Below are 18,112 nucleotides of genomic sequence, written 5' to 3' on the forward strand. Positions count from 1 at the left end.
AACATGGTTATGAATACTAAATTAGGTTTACGTTTTAATTTTAAAAAAGTATATGTATTAATTTTTGACAGGTGTGTCCCATTATTCATCCTCATTAGTGTGAACAAGCCCATAGTTACGATTTTTTAAGACCCAACATTTTGTTATGATTCGCATTTATTACCAATAGATTTGAAAAATCTGAACCTGTTTATTAACAATTATAGAAAATATGTATCTTTTAAGACCTCGTAAGTCTTTTCTTCAAGTGGAAATGTAAAGAAACGTGTGCATATCAAAATGTGATCAACTGTTTTTAAATTTAAAGAAACGTGTGCATATCAAAATGTGAACATTTGTTTTTAAATGTAAAGAAACGTGTGCATATCAAAACGTGATCATCTGTTTTTAAATGTAAAGAAACGTGTGCATATCAAAACGTGATCATCTGTTTTTAAATGTGAAGAAACGTGTGCATATCAAAATGTGAACATCAGTTTTTAAATGTAAAGAAACGTGTGCATATCAAAACGTGATCACCTGTTTTTAAATGTAAAGAAACGTGTGCATATCAAAATGTGAACATCAGTTTTTAAATGCCCACTTGCACCCGAAGAAATGACTTGATCTTGAAAGCTAGTGATTTAATCTAACAAACAGAATAAAATCTTCTGTCATCACTATTACCCTGATTAACACAGCAAATACAAATCTTGTTCAGCATTTGTTAGCGAGTGTATTACACACCCAGTCACAAGTTCTGGAATTCTGATCTAGAATGGAAAAAAAAGATAACCCGCTGAAGCTTTAATGAACCGTGAAGATCTGTACACGCCAAAATATTTATTCTCTTAAAAACAATAAATATATATAAAAAAAACAGCAAGTCGAAAATCTTAATGACACGGAGGAGTAATCGTTCAATACGCTGTTTATTACTGTTGATAAATGTTTCAAATGAGTATTCTCCCTCTGATCGCTAACGTTCCTATTGATTACATGTCAGAATATCCTAAAATGTGAACAGAAATGCCAACTTTGACGTCATACCTTAGCAGCTGCGAGCGTTAAAAAAAAAAAATTAAAAAGTGGTTAAAAAGTTGAGGCAAAAAAACAAACAAACAAACATACAAATCTTCAAATTCTGACAGCAGATGTTGTTCGGCGTTGTACCTCCCAAATACAAATGAATACACGTTTCCTGAGAACACTATATAGGTAAGAATTCATATTTCGTATCCCCTCTCTTTTTATTAATGTAAATCAAGGCATTCAAATAAATAGTGTACTGAAGAATTAATTACATATTGATGTAGCACTGAATCATGTCCGGTGACTGGCCACAGATATCATTCGATATCGTGTTTAAACTAATCATACACACTGTTTAACAGAAGAAAACATAGCAGGTGCTGTGAAATCAATGAATGAGGCTTTTGAAGAACGCCCATGAATAGACCGGGTCTGAGTCGCGCCAGTGAGGTATTCCTCATAGCGTTGTGGTGATTCACGTGTTTGAGGATCTTCAGGCGATGGTGCCCACCGTTCAATCATCTCGTTCACTTATCCCGGTCACATTACATATCCTTCTTTCTACAAGAACTGACAGGAGATCCCCTCGGAATCCCCCGCCCTGACAGGGGCGCTCTCCTGAGCCGTTTATAAGGAGCTGGAGAGCAGGACCCGAGCAAGGAACTTTTAACGCGCAGGCATACTCCAGAGACGTGAGCAGAGAACTCACAAGACAGCGATGAAGGTAAGCACAGGCAGCTGGTTTTCTTACGTGTGTGTGAGTGTGGATATTCATCAAGTAAGCCTAGTTTTATTTTGCCAGGTTGGCGAACTGTGGATCACCTTTATGGTGAATTAAAATGCAGGACTGTTTTCTTCTACAAAACGTAATGGATATTTCGTCATAGAATAACAAGACTTGTTACCACTAGCTAAAACTATACAAGTGTTTATGTCTTTATTTAATAAATAATACTAATAATGATTACTATGTATGTATGTGTGTGTGTGTGTATATATATATATATATATATATATATATATATATATATACACACACACACACACACACACACACACACACATACCATTTTAAACTGCACTGAAACATGAACGCAACCCTGTATTATAGATAGATATGCAACATTTGGAGGCTAAAATAGTGCATACATGAGAATTTCTAAAGTTTCGATGCTAATTGCTTCCTTATTCTTATAGGGTATAGGGACCGTCAAGGCTTACGCATTGGCTTTGCTTCTTACGGCTGCTTTCATTCCTCAGTCCTGGAGCGCGCCTCAGGTATTGAGCCCGCTTCTATACCTTCAGCGCAGATCAGATTTGTACTGTACCTCTCCGCAAGCTGCTGCTGTGTTGACACTAATGTTGCACTTTCTTTACGCAGGGTCACTTTCAGAGGAGAAACTGGACCCCGCAGGCAATGCTTTACTTGAAGGGGGCTCGTAAGTGTTTGTTTTTAACTCCATGCGAGGCTGCGCGCCACTTTTTATTTTCTGTCAGATCAGGTGTAGATTAACCCGTTTACTGGCCAGGTTCAGTGACTGATAAGCATGTGGACTCCTAGGTTTTCAGATAGGTAATCGCTGGTTTCTCTGCTTGAATATACTGTTCCCTTATCACTTAATTGACGCCCTCGTTCGGATTTACCGTAGCTTAGAGGCTAATAGCATGTAGCATACCAAACTTTTTGTGGAGCGTATTTTTTGACATTTTTGTCAACAAATCAGTTTAATCTACAAGATACTTTGTGTTCGATTGGCTGTAGAACTGGACGCCAAGAATCATGCAGGCTACCCAACCGAGTGTTAAAACAGTGTCCAAATGTACTTATAGCAACTCCGAAGAAGAATATTGAAACGACAGGAGTAGGGAGGGTGTTAGTACAGTCCTTGGGTGATGCCTCGGTTGTCCATCCATAGCCAGGAAGGAACGGCCATCTTTCTACTTTGTAGGTTTGCTTCAGAGGTACTCAAAAGTCGTACCGTATTATTATAATAATAATAATAATAATAATAATAATAATAATAAGTTTAAAATAAAAATGACCCATTTAATATGTTTTGCAGAGGGACGTCGTTTCATATCGGAGGAAAGAAAAGATGGCGAGTTTTATGAGAGACTACATTTAGGTAAGAACGATGACATTAAGGATCAGTTTTATATTCTGAAATATGTTCATATGGTTTCAAGTTGCTCTGCTGAGTTGATATCAAGTGACAATATTATAATTGTCATTTTAACTTGCTGGTATCTTTGGTTTGTTGCCAAAGAACATACATTTCAGACAAATATAAGTTAGACAAAAATAAGTGAAGGCATGTTTTAATTTTATTGTAAACATAAACTAAAAAACAATATAATGTAATATATTGCTGAATCTCTCTCTCTCTCTCTCCCTCTCTCTCTCTCTCTCTCTCTCCCTCTCTCTCCCTCTCTCTCTCTCTCTCTCTCTCTCTCTCTCTCTCTCTCTCATATATATATATATATATATATATATATATATATATATATATATATATAAATTATTGATTTTAATTAACAAATCAGCAACCAGAAGCCCAAATCCAAACCCCAGGAGTCTGTTGGATGCACTGGCAGTGCTGCTGGCCTTCATCAGCCAGGCAGGGGAGGAAGGTAAGGAAGGCACTGCACACCCTGCTCCTCCAGCCCCATGCCTTAGGGCAGTGACGCAATATGCTACTGGAAACTGGAACACGAACGAGTGAACGGGGCGCTGTTATTGCACTCACCTGACCTAAAACAGTGGCATATCTATAGCACTGCCCTTCATGATGAGTGAACGGGGCGCTGTTATTGCACTCACCTGACCTAAAACAGTGGCATATCTATAGCACCGCCCTTCATGTAAAGTGTGACATGTTACAGAAAGAGAAGCTCAGTTAGAGGTGCTAGCTGTCTTTCATAAGAGTCATTAAGATCTATTATTATTATTATTATTATTATTATTATTATTATTATTATTATTATTATTATTATTATTATTATTATTATTATTTATTTCTTAGCAGACGTCCTTATCCAGGGCGACTTACAATTGTTACAAGATATCACATTATTTTTACATACAATTACATTATTTTTAGGAGAAGCAATCTCCCATGATCCCTCCCCCAAATAAATGTATGTTCTGTTACTGTTTACAGCTGAATACATCTCATTGTGCTTATTGGATCTAGTTACAAGTCAAGGTACAAGAGCATATTAGTAATTGACAATAGCATATAATACCGTGCACTTAACACTTGACAGTGTGGGCAGCTTGTAAACCAAATAAACACAGTTTAACCTAATTACAATATACTGTATATTGTTGGTGCCACTGAAGTCTAAGTACTCAGAGTTAGCTTTTTTATATGTATATCCTTTTATATGTTATCTTTTCTATTTCACAGCTGAAGAAAACACAGAGCAAATACATTTGCAAGAGACCCCAACATGGAAAAGAGGAATCTTCTAATAGCCTGTTAACTTGTGTAGTATTGTAGTTTGAAAGGATTGTCTTTGATTTTATTACATGTTTAGAATATTCACACATACTGTACAACACTGTGGATTCCTTAATATGGCTTGGATTTGACAAATACTATGCTTCGAATGTAAAGTCAATTTAAAGAAGCCTTTGCATTCAAAAGAAGCCATCTTTCATCACTCCATCAGGGAAGTCACCATAATCACAGTATTTCTGAAACGGAGACTGAAGTTGAAAGCCTTTCAAGAAACACATGATCAACAGTTATAAAAACTGACCTGCAAATGTTCTTTTGTACAATAAAGATGTTATAAGAAAAGTGTAAACAAGTAGCATTTTTTTACCTCCCAATAAACAGAAATCATATTAAGTTTAACGATAAGCCTGAGATTTGGGGGAGGGATCATGGGAACTTGCTTCTCCTATTGACCCCTCCTCCCTAACTTGTTTAAACCTCAAGCAAACTCACCTGGCTGTTGCTGGGGCAATCCCAGTCTCCACTTCCCCAGCCTCCACTTTATTTGCAGGCAGTCCCCTCGATGGGTGGGCAGTGCATGGCTTCGTCACGTCGTCCACCCTGTTGACCTTATACAATTTGCACATTATCCTGTGCTATGTGGCTGGTGCATCTCATTAAAAGCCTGTAGCAACTATACACAGCAGCCTATACAGTACGCCCGTCTTGAGTCGAGTATGCGCTGTGGTTTGTTTTTCACGGTCACTTCCCTTGGGGATCGAATGACAATGCTCTCTCATTATTTCCCTTTGTGACTTGTTAAATATTGAGGGCTGTGAGTTAAGGATGGGTCCTTACAGAGTTTAATATTGACGTTTAAAAAAGATGCGTAATTTGTCTAACATCTTTGATCAATTGAAAGCCCTAGTCCTTACATAGTCATTTTAATAGTCTTTGTCACAGGAATCTGTAACAAACATTAAACTAGTCAAAAGTCATCTTAAATTATGCAGTCACTGTACATTTGAACATTAAATCACAAGAGTGTATACAGGAGAAGAAACTGGTCCTCCAGACTTTCAATTTCTGCAGTGTACCTTTAGCATCGCTGCCCACTATCCCAGCCTGCTGTCTAGCGAAAAACTCTCCTGGCAATAGATTGTACTTATACTGACTGTGTCCCATGCTGTACCCTGCAACTGACTTCACTGGGAGTGGAACGCTAAGAACCCTTTTCAACCTTCAAACCCATTACAGGTGTAGTTGGTGTTTTATGGGCTGTGGTGATATCCAAACCGGCAAGAGGAATGAAAGCAAATCCACAAAAACAAAAGGAATAAAGGGCTGGACACAGTTCATTTATTAATCAGTCTGTTGCTCTTTATTTGATTGCTCTTCATTTGATTGCTCTTTTTACTCCAAGGCGGCAAGTTCTTAACAAAGGCCAGAGCCACACATTTCTTAACAAAGGCCAGAGCCACACATTTCTAACAAAGGCCAGATCTACACATTTCTTAACAAAGGCCAGACCTGCACATGTCATGCACTCATATTCATTATTTATTGCATTCTTTTTGGTATGGTATTTTGGAAGGGAAAATTGTTTCAGTCAACCCTTTTGAAGAACCTATAAAACTATCTCAACCCTTTGCATCTTATCTGTACTTTTTCTTCAAAAGATTAACAGAAAGTAACCACTTTTGGGGGCTCCCGTATGGTGCATCCAGTAAAGGCACTCTGCATGGATCGCAGGATGCGCCCTATAGCCTGGAGATCGCAGGTTCCAATCCAGACTACGTCATTGCCAACTATGACCGGGGGTTCATAGGGGGCAGCGCACAATTGGCCTAGCGCCACCCGGGTATGGAGGGCTTAGTTCGGCAGGCCAATCCACGGTTCACCATGCACCAGCAACCCGTGGCTGATAGGGTGCCTGTGGGTCTGCAGTGGAGCCATTCAGATCTGTGTTGTCCTCTGGCACTATAGGTCTGGTGGGTTCGCTGTGAATCCGCAGTGCAAAAAATGACGGATTGGCAGGAACACGTTTCGGAGGACGTATATTTCGTGCTCCTTTTCCCAAGTCGCTGGGGGGGTGCAGCGGTGAACCGGGATAAAAAAATAATAATTGGGCATTCCAAATTGGGGAGAAAACCGTGGTAAATAAAACCATTGGCGACGACTAAATTTTAATTTTTTTTTTTACAAATTACATACAGATTAAAGTCACCAAAGACTACTGATGAAAAGATCGAATGGTTAAAGCGTCATTGTTAGAATGAATGGGCGATATGGGTCCATTGTATGGATTATCAACAATTTTCTAATATTCATTGTCTTGCCCGCTTAACATCCTATGATGTGTTTTTCTCTATTGTTGTTTCTGCTAGTCTTTCTTTGCTATGGACTCAGCACTATACAGTAGAAACACACAGAACATACATCATTCTACGTTAAACAGGCAAGGAGTTTGAGGGAATGCAGTGGATATCGAGTAGCCCTGGGTCCTGGCTCTGCAGGTGTGTCATGCTTTGCACAGCAGCCGCAGTGTAAGCTGGCTAAAGGTAGCACTAATGTTGTAGCTCTCCGCTCCCGTACTCCCCGTGCGGGACTTCCCCCCCGGTGAAGGGCCCCTTGATGTTCTGCCTGTCCTTCTTGGCCTCCTCTTCCTCATCATACCTCTCCTCGTCATCCTCCTCTTCCTCGTCACTGTGGTGAGGGGTTGAGTGAACGGAGGCCGAGGGGGAGGGGGGCACTGATGACGGCCTGGGGAAACGGAAGCCCTCCGTCTGAAACACAGGAAAGCAGATTCAGGATGGTGCTTCTATATGGGGCCAAGCACTCTGCCTACATACATTCTGTGGCCACTTTGCTCTAACACTGTCAATGGGGCCACCATGGGCTGCTAGGATGGCAGTGATTTGAGATTCTGAATCTGCAAGGATTTTGATTTGTTCTTGAGTGTTCCTGTTCCGGAGTCTTCACCTTTGAGACCGTTCCATGTGAATCATCAGTAAATTGTTTGGATGTCCGTCCATCGAATTTTCTACCTGCTTGTCACTTTAATCACGTTAACGCCAAGGAACTGAGCTATAGCCTTGATGGGGTCATTAACCAAAGAAAAGGGCAGATCCCCCGCACTGACACTCCACCATACACAGGGCAAAATGTCACTTCAATTACTGTAGAGGAATCTAATTCCGTTTTTAACGTTTTGCTTGTGCACAGCGCTGCCTGTCTTTTAATGTCTCAGCCTCAGCTGTGGATCAAGGATCCAAAGGCATTCATGCTTCATTAGGTTAACACCTCAGGAAGACACAAACAAACAGATTATAGCAACGCTAATTTCATCGCTATAGGATACGATTATTGTTATGTTTTTTATTAGTCGCAGTCGTAATGGGGAAACAGGGCTACACTCCAGGGTAATTACTGACGTCCTCTCTGAGCTGGAGTAAGAGCACAATACCCCTTTTATCTCAGCAGCTAATAGCCTCTAGCATGAAGGAATCATCATCTCTGTATTGCAGTCATAGTGTTTTAACAACTGCAGTCTGGTATTGTCAAAATGAATCAATTGATTCCTATGTATAAGGCAGGGAAGCATTCTATATGATGAGACCAAATTGTGCATTGACAGAATCATATGCTATATTAGAATCTACATACAAGAAATCAACCAATCAAACCTATGGATTCGACAAATAGATACGGCTCAATTCTATATAAAACGCGAGTCAAAGCACCTTAACTCAGAAAACATCAAACAGTAAAAGAAAAAGAAAAAAACAACAATTGAGAAATCATAAAAAGGAAAAGGCACAGTAAAGCAACTAAGTGATTTGACACGACTTCATCTGTGGAGGGGCTGTCAGTGTAACTTCATCTGTGGAGGGGCTGTCAGTGTGACTTCATCTGTGGAGGGGCTGTCAGTGTAACTTCATCTGGGGAGGGGCTGTCAGTGTGACTTCATCTGTGGAGGGGCTGTCAGTGTAACTTCATCTGGGGAGGGGCTGTCAGTGTGACTTCATCTGTGGAGGGGCTGTCAGTGTAACTTCATCTGTGGAGGGGCTGTCAGTGTGACTTCATCTGTGGAGGGGCTGTCAGTGTAACTTCACCTGTGGAGGGGCTGTCAGTGTAACTTCACCTGTGGAGGGGCTGTCAGTGTGACTTCATCTGGGGAGGGGCTGTCAGTGTGACTTCATCTGTGGAGGGGCTGTCAGTGTGACTTCATCTGTGGAGGGGCTGTCAGTGTAACTTCATCTGTGGAGGGGCTGTCAGTGTAACTTCATCTGTGGAGGGGCTGTCAGTGTAACTTCATCTGTGGAGGGGCTGTCAGTGTAACTTCATCTGTGGAGGGGCTGTCAGTGTAACTTCATCTGTGGAGGGGCTGTCAGTGTAACTTCATCTGTGGATGGGGCTGTCAGTGTGACTTCATCTGGGGAGGGGCTGTCAGTGTAACTTCATCTGTGGAGGGGCTGTCAGTGTAACTTCATCTGGGGAGGTGCTGTCAGTGTAACTTCACCTGTGGAGGGGCTGTCAGTGTGACTTCATCTGTGGAGGGGCTGTCAGTGTAACTTCATCTGTGGAGGGGCTGTCAGTGTAACTTCATCTGTGGAGGGGCTGTCAGTGTAATTTCAGTGCTGGGATTGTGTCTCCTACCTGTGGAGGGGCTGTCAGTGTAACTTCAGTGCTGGGACTGTGTCTCCTACCTGTGGAGGGGCTGTCAGTGTAACTTCAGTGCTGGGATTGTGTCTCCTACCTGTGGAGTGGCTGTCAGTGTAATGTCAGTGCTGGGATTGTGTATCCCACCTGTGGAGGGGCTGTCAGTGTAACCTCACTGCTGGGATTGTGTCTCCTACCTGTGGAGGGGCTGTCAGTGTAACTTCAATGCTGGGATTGTGTCTCCTACCTGTGGAGGGGCTGTCAGTGTAACCAGTGCTGGGATTGTGTCTCCTACCTGTGGAGGGGCTGTCAGTGTAACTTCAGTGCTGGGATTGTGTCTCCTACCTGTGGAGGGGCTGTCAGTGTAACCTCAGTGCTGGGATTGTGTCTCCTACCTGTGGAGGGGCTGTCAGTGTAACTTCAGTGCTGGGATTGTGTCTCCTACCTGTGGAGGGGCTGTCAGTGTAACCTCAGTGCTGGGATTGTGTCTCCTACCTGTGGAGGGGCTGTCGGATCCATCTTGAACTTGTCAGGAAAAGCTCTGCTCAGCGTGAGGTGCCGCGCATGCATGTAATACTGAAAGAAAAGCAGCAATACTTTCTATATATCAGTGTTATAAAGCATGAGAGGATGTTGTCTGGACATGACAGCGTCACTGTTGAGTCGCATTCAGGGGTTCATAACCAAGTCTTTACAAATACATTTCAACACTTCCTGCTAGCTTAACAGCATTCTTGCAGCTCTCTGACTCTGTTAAGGTGAAACCAGTTTGTCATCTTTAACTTTGATCTAGTCAGTGACTGATCAATACAGTAATTAATTTACTTCCCAGCAGTGGTGCTGTCGTGGGGCAGAAACCTTTCTTTCATCCATACATGATGTATATTTCATGTCTGTACTGTGCACACACATGAGTTTGGCATCCCCTTACAGCGTCTACTCCGTAGAATTTGTACTATACCTTCTTCTTCATTACCAGAATGTTCGAGTAGCAAAGGCGTCTGGTGTGAAATGAACTTGACATTATTGATAATGGATAATAAATGACGGATCGGATCTGGTAGCAATGGTATTGGAACAGGAATATATTAGTGCTCATAATAGGCAGGTGACCCTTTCATACTGTGGATGCTAGTAGCCTTTTATATAGGTATCGCAGTACTGCCCATAGTTGTATTAGCTGCCTTAACTTTTTTTGACCTTACACAATTTTCCTTCCTTAACTTTCTCAATGCTTCTACTTGGGCAGATTGATTGCCCCAGTGCATCTGTCCCAGTTTAAGGCTCAAACTAAGTGACTGCTCTCCTCCACACACCTACGCTCACAACTATTTCAGCACAAACTGCAATCGAATCTGTGGCTGAGATTAACACCATAGAAGACAAGACATCCTGTAACTTATTGCGTTTGTGGGGTATTGGAATCGTCAAGATAAATGTGTCATCACATTGAAACCCAGGAAGCAGCTTCAATATTTAGTACAGCAGTTTGTCCCGCAGTGTTCTGATGGTGACTGTAAAAGCTGAAGATTAAGATCCCAACACATAAAGCTCCGGCACATTCATTTTCTATTTGAGCTGACTGTATTTTTTTTAATGTGCTAGCAGCCAGTACATCAATGGAACAGCTTGACAACCAACAACATCAAACAAGCCTCTTCAGATGTGTAATCGATAATCCATTGATAAAAGGGCAGTGAGATTTGTAGAGCTAAGAGACAGTCAGAAGGTTAATTGGAAAACATTAACTGTGAAACCGAGACACTGCAAAGCTCAGGAAGCGTGTTATAAAGAATATGAAGCATGAAGAACAGGATTAGAGTGAAATGGACGCGTTGAGAATTGGGGTACATCGATACACTGCATACAAAGAGAATTCCCCTACGTGATGTCATCTTGAAGCTTGTGGTCCATTTGAGATGTATTTGACAACATTTTTTTTTGTATTTCTTTTTATTTCAATAGATTTGTAAGGTTTTGTGTTGACGGCATGCCAGATAAAACAGCCCACTATCACATTCTTTGCATTTCTTGTTGGTCAGACTGATGGTTATATGTACGTGAGGACCGATGTCTATATTTAGCTTAGTCTGCATTGGATGTGAATGAATGATGACATTATCTATTGACAGCTGAATCAGTTCCTTGATAATCTGCTAAAAGTTAATGGGCCAGTGCAGTATTTACTGGCTATGAGAAGCATTATCATTGACTGGTGATAAATGCACTGTAAGGCTAATAATATCAGTCAGAAAGCAATGCCCTTCTATGGACGACCCTGATGTCATGCTGGATGAGACTGCTCTCCCTCAATGACTGGAGCAAGCGCTTTGAAAATATGGGCCTGTGTATTTTGTGGTGTCAGTAACCGTCCAAAATGATCGTCATTTTCTGAAAGCGTACAAAGCATGCGATTAAAAAATATTAACATATCCTCCTGCAAAATTCATGATATTGAAAAAGAGCACACTGTACATGCTTGCTGTAATTGATAATCATTTTGGATGAGATAAGAACATAAGAACATAAGAAAGTTTACAAATGAGAGGAAGCCATTCAGCCCATCTTGCTCGTTTGGTTGTTAGTAGCTTATTGATCCTAGAATCTCATCAAGCAGCTTCTTGAAGGATCCCAGGGTGTCAGCTTCAACAACATTACTGGGGAGTTGGTTCCAGACCCTCACAATTCTCTGTGTAAAAAAGTGCCTCCTATTTTCTGTTCTGAATGTCCCTTTATCTAATCTCCATTTGTGACCCCTGGTCCTTGTTTCTTTTTTCAGGTCGAAAAAGTCATCTGGGTCGACATTGTCAATACCTTCCAGAAGATCCCTGTAGCTGATTCGTGGAGTATGTGTGTGCCTTTGAGGAAGCAGCTGCAACGCGCAACAGGAGACGTGTTGCTAGGCGACTAGTTGAGCAGTGGGCTTGCCCTGCGCTGAGCTGATCGAAAGGTCCGGGGTGCGTGACCATGGATGCGGCACGGAGCTCAAAAAATGGCTGTGCTACAGCTCTGGGCTTCTGCAATGCCATTGACTCACAGATGGATGCTAAGTGGAGCTTTTGTTTGCATCAAGGAGCGGAGCGTCCACTGTACAGGACAACTACTACAAAACCCTTCCATTCCAAGACGGCATTGCCCAACCGAGGCCATGTGAAGAGACAGGAGTCTCCGTGAGACAGCTGGGACTCCGGGAGCCCAGAAGTAGGTCAGTTTAGGGGATGTTGATCCCACCACAGAGGGATACCTAGAGGAGCAGGTTCCTGGAGGAAACAACGCGAGAGAGAGATGGGAGAAGTAAAACGAATATAAAAAGAAAAGTAAACAAATGCTACACATGCTGGAAAGACCAGCACGGTACTTGTTTTTTGTTGGAGGGATTAGTTTTGTGTTGCGAGATTGGTGTTGTTACACCTTTTTATTTTGTTCTGTCAGCGTTGTTTTTGTGTCTGTCTCAGTATAATTCAGTGATGACCCACACATGTAACACATCACCTTGTTACAGACCCCTAATAAAGTTAGGTAAGAGAGTGGATTGCTAAAGCAATGGCACTGATGACTCATCGGTACTGAACCCCACACACGCACAGCCTCCCTCACCCGGCCCAGGTAGCGCCAGTCCAGCAGGTCTGAGAGCCTCTCGGTGCGGTTCCGCTGGATGACTCTCTGACGCCGGGACTGCTGGCAGAACCCAAACATGAACTGGGTCAGCTGATTACAGGACTCATCTGCGGAGCGGAACCGGCGGTCCAGGATGTAGATGCCTGGAGGAGGAGAGGCAGCTGTAACCCCGGGTGTGTGGATCACATTTAATCCATGGATAAACCAGCTGATATTAGCACTGTCAGCTCTGGTGCCACAACCACACCATATACCTGCCCCTTGTGTTTTTATGGAGTTATCATTCTGAGTGGTTCTGGGTAATGTTGCTCTAATAATGAGTCTGTTCAGTTATTGGCACTCCACAGACTGGTGAACACAGATATAGAGAACCAATGACAATAACTCAATACCAAGAACCAACCAGAATGATACATGATCCATGGTAAATTCCAAGAATATCTAGTTCTCTAACTTCCATGTTCTATTCGCAATGCAGTGTTAATTTATATGTGTTTTTAAATATAAGCTTAACATCGTTTTATGTATATGATGGATGCTACATAAATTAAATTGATATGGTAAATGATTAGAACATTATAGATTTAAAAAAAAAATTAATTTGCAAAAATTAAGTGCTTGTAAGTATAAGGTTACCATATGACTCCATGTTCACTGGGACAATCTTTTCAACTCACATCGCAATGCATTCTAGTACATTTTACCTATCCTATGAAAAACCTGAACTGTCCCAACTGTCCGAGTGTACATGGAGACCAAAAGCAACATTGTAGAAGCTATCTGTTTATACCTACCATATGCAGCTGGGTCGGCTACGTGCTCCTGCATGAAACAGCCGAATCCAGACAGGTTGGTGGTGACGCTGGGGATCCCCATCACTGTACACTCACCTGGGCAGGAGCACAGTGGAGACACAGAGACACTGCAGTGACAGGTAACCCAGTGTGCAGCTTAACACAGTGGAGACACAGAGACACAGAGACACTGCAGAGACAGGTAACCCAGTGTGCAGCTTAACAAAGTGGAGACACAGAGACACTGCAGTGACAGGTAACCCAGTGCACAGCTTAACACAGTGGAGACACAGAGACACAGAGACACTGCAGTGACAGGTAATCCAGTGTGCAGCTTAACACAGTGGAGACACAGAGACACTGCAGTGACAGGTAACCCAGTGCACAGCTTAACACAGTGAAGACACAGAGACACTGCAGTGACAGGTAACCCAGTGCACAGCTTAACACAGTGGAGACACAGAGACACAGAGACACTGCAGTGACAGGTAATCCAGTGTGCAGCTTAACACAGTGGAGACACAGAGACACTGCAGTGACAGGTAACCCAGTGTGCAGCTTAACACAGTGGAGACACTGCAGTGAATTGTGTTTCTATCTGTATGAGCACCATACCTTGAAATATATAGCTCTGTTGTTTGGTTCTAGTTTTGTAAAAATTAGCAGGCTGTTTTACCTCTTCAAAAAACAGTGGTTAATGAAAGACCGGAGTAAATGCTTTAAAAATATGGCCCACAGTGTACTGATAGCAAAACGAGGAGTTCACAAAGAGGACAAAGAGGACAGGACCAGAGAGCTCTCCCTGCTGCAGCTGCCAAGCCCAGGCTCCCTGCATCAGAGCTCTCACAAGCAGCCTCTCTTAACGGGAGTGTAACCCCAGCCCAGGCTCCCTGCATCAGAGCTCTCACAAGCAGCCTCTCTTACCAAGAGTGTAACCCCAGCCCAGGCCTCCTGCACGGGCACTCTCACAAGCAGCCTATCTTACCAGGAGTGTAACCCCAGCCCAGGCCCCCTGCACGAGAGCTCTCACAAGCAGCCTCTCTTAACGGGAGTGTAACCCCAGCCCAGGCTCCCTGCACGAGAGCTCTCACAAGCAGCCTCTCTTACCAGGAGTGTAACCCCAGCCCAGGCCCCCTGCACGAGAGCTCTCACAAGCAGCCTCTCTTACCAGGAGTGTAACCCCAGCCCAGGCCCCCTGCACGAGAGCTCTCACAAGCAGCCTCTCTTACCAGGAGTGTAACCCCAGCCCAGGCCCCCTGCACGAGAGCTCTCACAAGCAGCCTCTCTTACCAGGAGTGTAACCCCAGGGCTCGTAGTACGAGGGGAAGACTCCCAGATGGCAGCCACGGACAAACTCCTCATAGTCCATCGGTAACAGGGGACTGGTTGAAGAAAGGAACTCCGGGTGAAATATAACCTTAAACAACAAGAGTTTTGTAACTACCTTTGAGGGACAGACAGGAAGCAATCTAGGAACTAAAGAAATGGGGAAAGCTTAAAGAAAACCCTCCAAAGTGGCAAGTAAAAATTCACCAAATACACCCCCCCCCCCCCATTTCATTTAGTGGCTTGTGACTAATAAATTGTGTTTTTTCCTTTCAGATAAAAATCGAGCTAATGACGATTTGCAGTAAGTAGTAACTAGCCCATGCTTTTTAAAGAATAAAGGTAGGCAGTTTCTTTACATCAAAAATGCAGCACAGTGGCTTTTTGAAAGTCATTCTTTTCATATGGCATTCTATAGTCAAAGCATTGAGTATTTCCATTTGTACTGCTTTATTGTATGCAGACATCAAACACATAATGTACACCACATTAAAAAAAACACGAAGAAAATATTAGCACCACTATTCTTTACAACGCTTCCCTATGCTTTACCATGCTTTCACTGTGCTTTAATACACTTTGATATGCTTTTCCTACGGTAAACTTGTATAAAGGACAGGGGGCTTACCTTTACTCTGTCTGTCCGGCTGTTAAAGAGGCCAATGCGTCGGATGTTGCTCAGAATGGGGTCAGTGGAGTCATCAAGCATGTTGTGGGTCGTCACTGGAGGCAGCGACTGCCGCTGAAATGGTTAAAAACACCTCATCACAGCCTCGTCCCAGGATTCACAGTGAAAGAATATCACATCCCCAATAAAAGAAAATCACATCCCCAATGAAAGAAAATCACATCCCCAATAAAAGAAAATCACATCCCCAATGAAAGAATATCACATCCCCAATGAAATAATATCACACCCCCAATGAAAGAATATCACATCCCCAATGAAAGAATATCACATACGCAATGAAAGAATATCACATCCCCAATAAAAGAAAATCACATCCCCAATGAAAGAAAATCACATCCCCAATGAAAGAATATCACATCCCCAATGAAAGAAAATCACATCCCCAATGAAAGAATATCACATCCCCAATGAAAGAATATCACATCCCCAATGAAAGAAAATCACATCCCCAATGAAAGAAAATCACATCCCCAATAAAAGAAAATCACATCCCCAATGAAAGAATATCACATCCCCAATGAAAGAATATCACACCCCCAATGAAAGAATATCACATCCCCAATGAAAGAATATCACATCCCCAATGAAAGAATATCACATCCCCAATAAAAGAAAATCACATCCCCAATGAAAGAAAATCACATCCCCAATAAAAGAAAATCACATCCCCAATGAAAGAATATCACATCCCCAATGAAAGAATATCACACCCCCAATGAAAGAATATCACATCCCCAATGAAAGAATATCACATCCCCAATGAAAGAATATCACATACGCAATGAAAGAATATCACATCCCCAATAAAAGAAAATCACATCCCCAATGAAAGAAAATCACATCCCCAATGAAAGAATATCACACCCCCAATGAAAGAATATCACATCCCCAATGAAATTATCACATCCACAATGAAAGAATATCACATCCCCAATAAAAGAAAATCACATCCCCAATGAAATTATCACATCCCCAATGAAAGAATATCACATCCTCAATGAAAGAATATCACATCCCCAATGAAAGAATATCACATCCCCAATGAAAGAATATCACATCCCCAATAAAAGAATATCACATACGCAATGAAAATTTTAACAGTTTTTACCATTTATCAGTTCCAAATAAGCACATTATGTTCTACATTGAATATTATTGTTTAGATACAACACGTGCCACTAGTATTAACAGAGATAAGCAATTGATTGGATTACCTGAACCCCTGGAGAGATAGACTCAGACGATGGGAGCTTCTCTGTCTGTGTCGCCTCTATGCCTGGTATTTATACTCTAGTAGGCTCAGAGACTACAGTTTGTTTTTGTTATCTTACTAATTATAATAGACATTAATTATTCAGCTGTTACTCCATTCAAGTGCAACCAGCCCCTAACTACTCTCTTACACAGGGTTACTGTGGAGAATTGTTTTATTTTCTCCTTTCCCATACATTCCTGCACAGGCTTTACCACTTCAATCATTCTAAACCCAAGTAACCTTAGCAACTCTATTTATGTCAAAGTAATCTCCAGCAAACTGGTTTAACATTACCAACACATTTCCACTCTCTATTAACATATGGAAATGATTTGTAAATAGAGATTTAGCATATTGCAGAGCAGCTCATTTATGCACAGCTTTCACAATGCAATAAGGGCAACTTGGGAAGTATTGAATTTCCACCCTTGACACAGTTAGGAGTGTATAAAAGAAACTCTTTAATCTCTCTACTGGCAGTCACCAAGTGGACCTCTGTGAAACGCTGGAACACTATGAAATGTAAGCAGCACACAGGCATCAGCCCTGTGACAAACAGAGTTTACTAGGACTCTTGAAGGCTATGGTGGATATTCACAAAGACTTTTACTCCAAAGTGTTATTAGCACCATGTTTTCTTTACAGAGTGTTAATACCACAACACTGCTGGAAATAAACCCTAGAGCCCCTAAGAGCCGGTGTATCCAGAGGCAAATGCAAAAACATCCACGTTTCCAGGAGAACCTGCTGAGAAACCTAACCTGAACCTCAAATCACAATCATACCCTTCAAATCACAGACAGCCTGCGACACTTCTATCAAGATCCCAGTGTGCAGCAGATGCTATTCAAAGTGTACCTGCTCAGAGTGCTTCAATTCAACTCCTGGGTTGTGTAGCTCTAGTCTTATTACATTGATGGGTGTTTTTCTCCTTTCAGTGATAAAAAATAAATGGTGCTAATGATACCTTGGGGGTAAAGGACCCAGGTATGTATTTTAATATAGGATGATATTTTAGAAAGTCAATATGGTTGATGTCTTGAATGGGGTTTGTTCGTGATGTGGCTATGAAAGAAACATCCTCAGTTGTCTTTAAAGTAATATATGTAATTTTGTTTCAGCAAAGGCACTCATCATCACTGGGAGTTGCACCCAGGTGGATACAATCTGTCTGAATATTCCCCAACAAGTCAGCTACAGTATCTATTTCGACTGAGTTTGAATATCAGTGTTGAGAAGAGCTGGGACTGAAACTTGGGTTGAGTGTCAGCCCACCAGAAAACCAAACACCTGAGCTATTGCTCCATGTACT

At 42.1% G+C, this 18,112-nt stretch overlaps 2 protein-coding genes across 3 annotated transcripts in view; one reads left to right on the forward strand and one right to left on the reverse strand.

The window, feature by feature from the left end:
• Nucleotides 1-1,051: 1,051 nt before the first annotated feature.
• Nucleotides 1,052-4,934, forward strand: LOC117414901 (spexin prohormone 1-like). The gene is made up of 6 exons (XM_034024750.2): nucleotides 1,052-1,735; nucleotides 2,209-2,289; nucleotides 2,393-2,450; nucleotides 3,075-3,137; nucleotides 3,556-3,642; nucleotides 4,422-4,934. The coding sequence occupies exons 1-6, from the start codon at nucleotides 1,730-1,732 to the stop codon at nucleotides 4,484-4,486; spliced, it is 360 nt and encodes a 119-aa protein (XP_033880641.1). The 5' UTR covers nucleotides 1,052-1,729; the 3' UTR covers nucleotides 4,487-4,934.
• Nucleotides 4,935-5,808: 874 nt separating this feature from the next.
• The window catches only part of gys2 (glycogen synthase 2), a 35,349-nt gene continuing 23,045 nt past the window's right edge, over nucleotides 5,809-18,112 (reverse strand). For both annotated transcript variants that reach the window (XM_034027382.3, XM_034027381.3), the window contains 6 exons: nucleotides 15,483-15,596; nucleotides 14,819-14,945; nucleotides 13,529-13,624; nucleotides 12,714-12,877; nucleotides 9,612-9,692; nucleotides 5,809-7,240 (listed from right to left, as the gene is read on the reverse strand). In XM_034027382.3, the coding sequence (XP_033883273.1) occupies nucleotides 7,022-7,240; nucleotides 9,612-9,692; nucleotides 12,714-12,877; nucleotides 13,529-13,624; nucleotides 14,819-14,945; nucleotides 15,483-15,596 (801 nt within the window). In that variant the 3' untranslated portion in view covers nucleotides 5,809-7,021. The remainder of the gene's footprint in view (nucleotides 7,241-9,611; nucleotides 9,693-12,713; nucleotides 12,878-13,528; nucleotides 13,625-14,818; nucleotides 14,946-15,482; nucleotides 15,597-18,112) is intronic.

Source organism: Acipenser ruthenus, chromosome 7, assembly GCF_902713425.1.
Source record: "Acipenser ruthenus chromosome 7, fAciRut3.2 maternal haplotype, whole genome shotgun sequence".
Classification (NCBI taxonomy): domain Eukaryota; kingdom Metazoa; phylum Chordata; class Actinopteri; order Acipenseriformes; family Acipenseridae; genus Acipenser; species Acipenser ruthenus.

Excerpts from the sequence above, each read along its gene's own strand:
- LOC117414901 (XM_034024750.2), top strand. Across the intron at positions 2,290-2,392 it reads AGTCCTGGAGCGCGCCTCAG|GGTCACTTTCAGAGGAGAAA; the intron begins GTATTGAGCCCG and ends TTCTTTACGCAG. Across the intron at positions 3,138-3,555 it reads TTATGAGAGACTACATTTAG|CAACCAGAAGCCCAAATCCA; the intron begins GTAAGAACGATG and ends TTAACAAATCAG.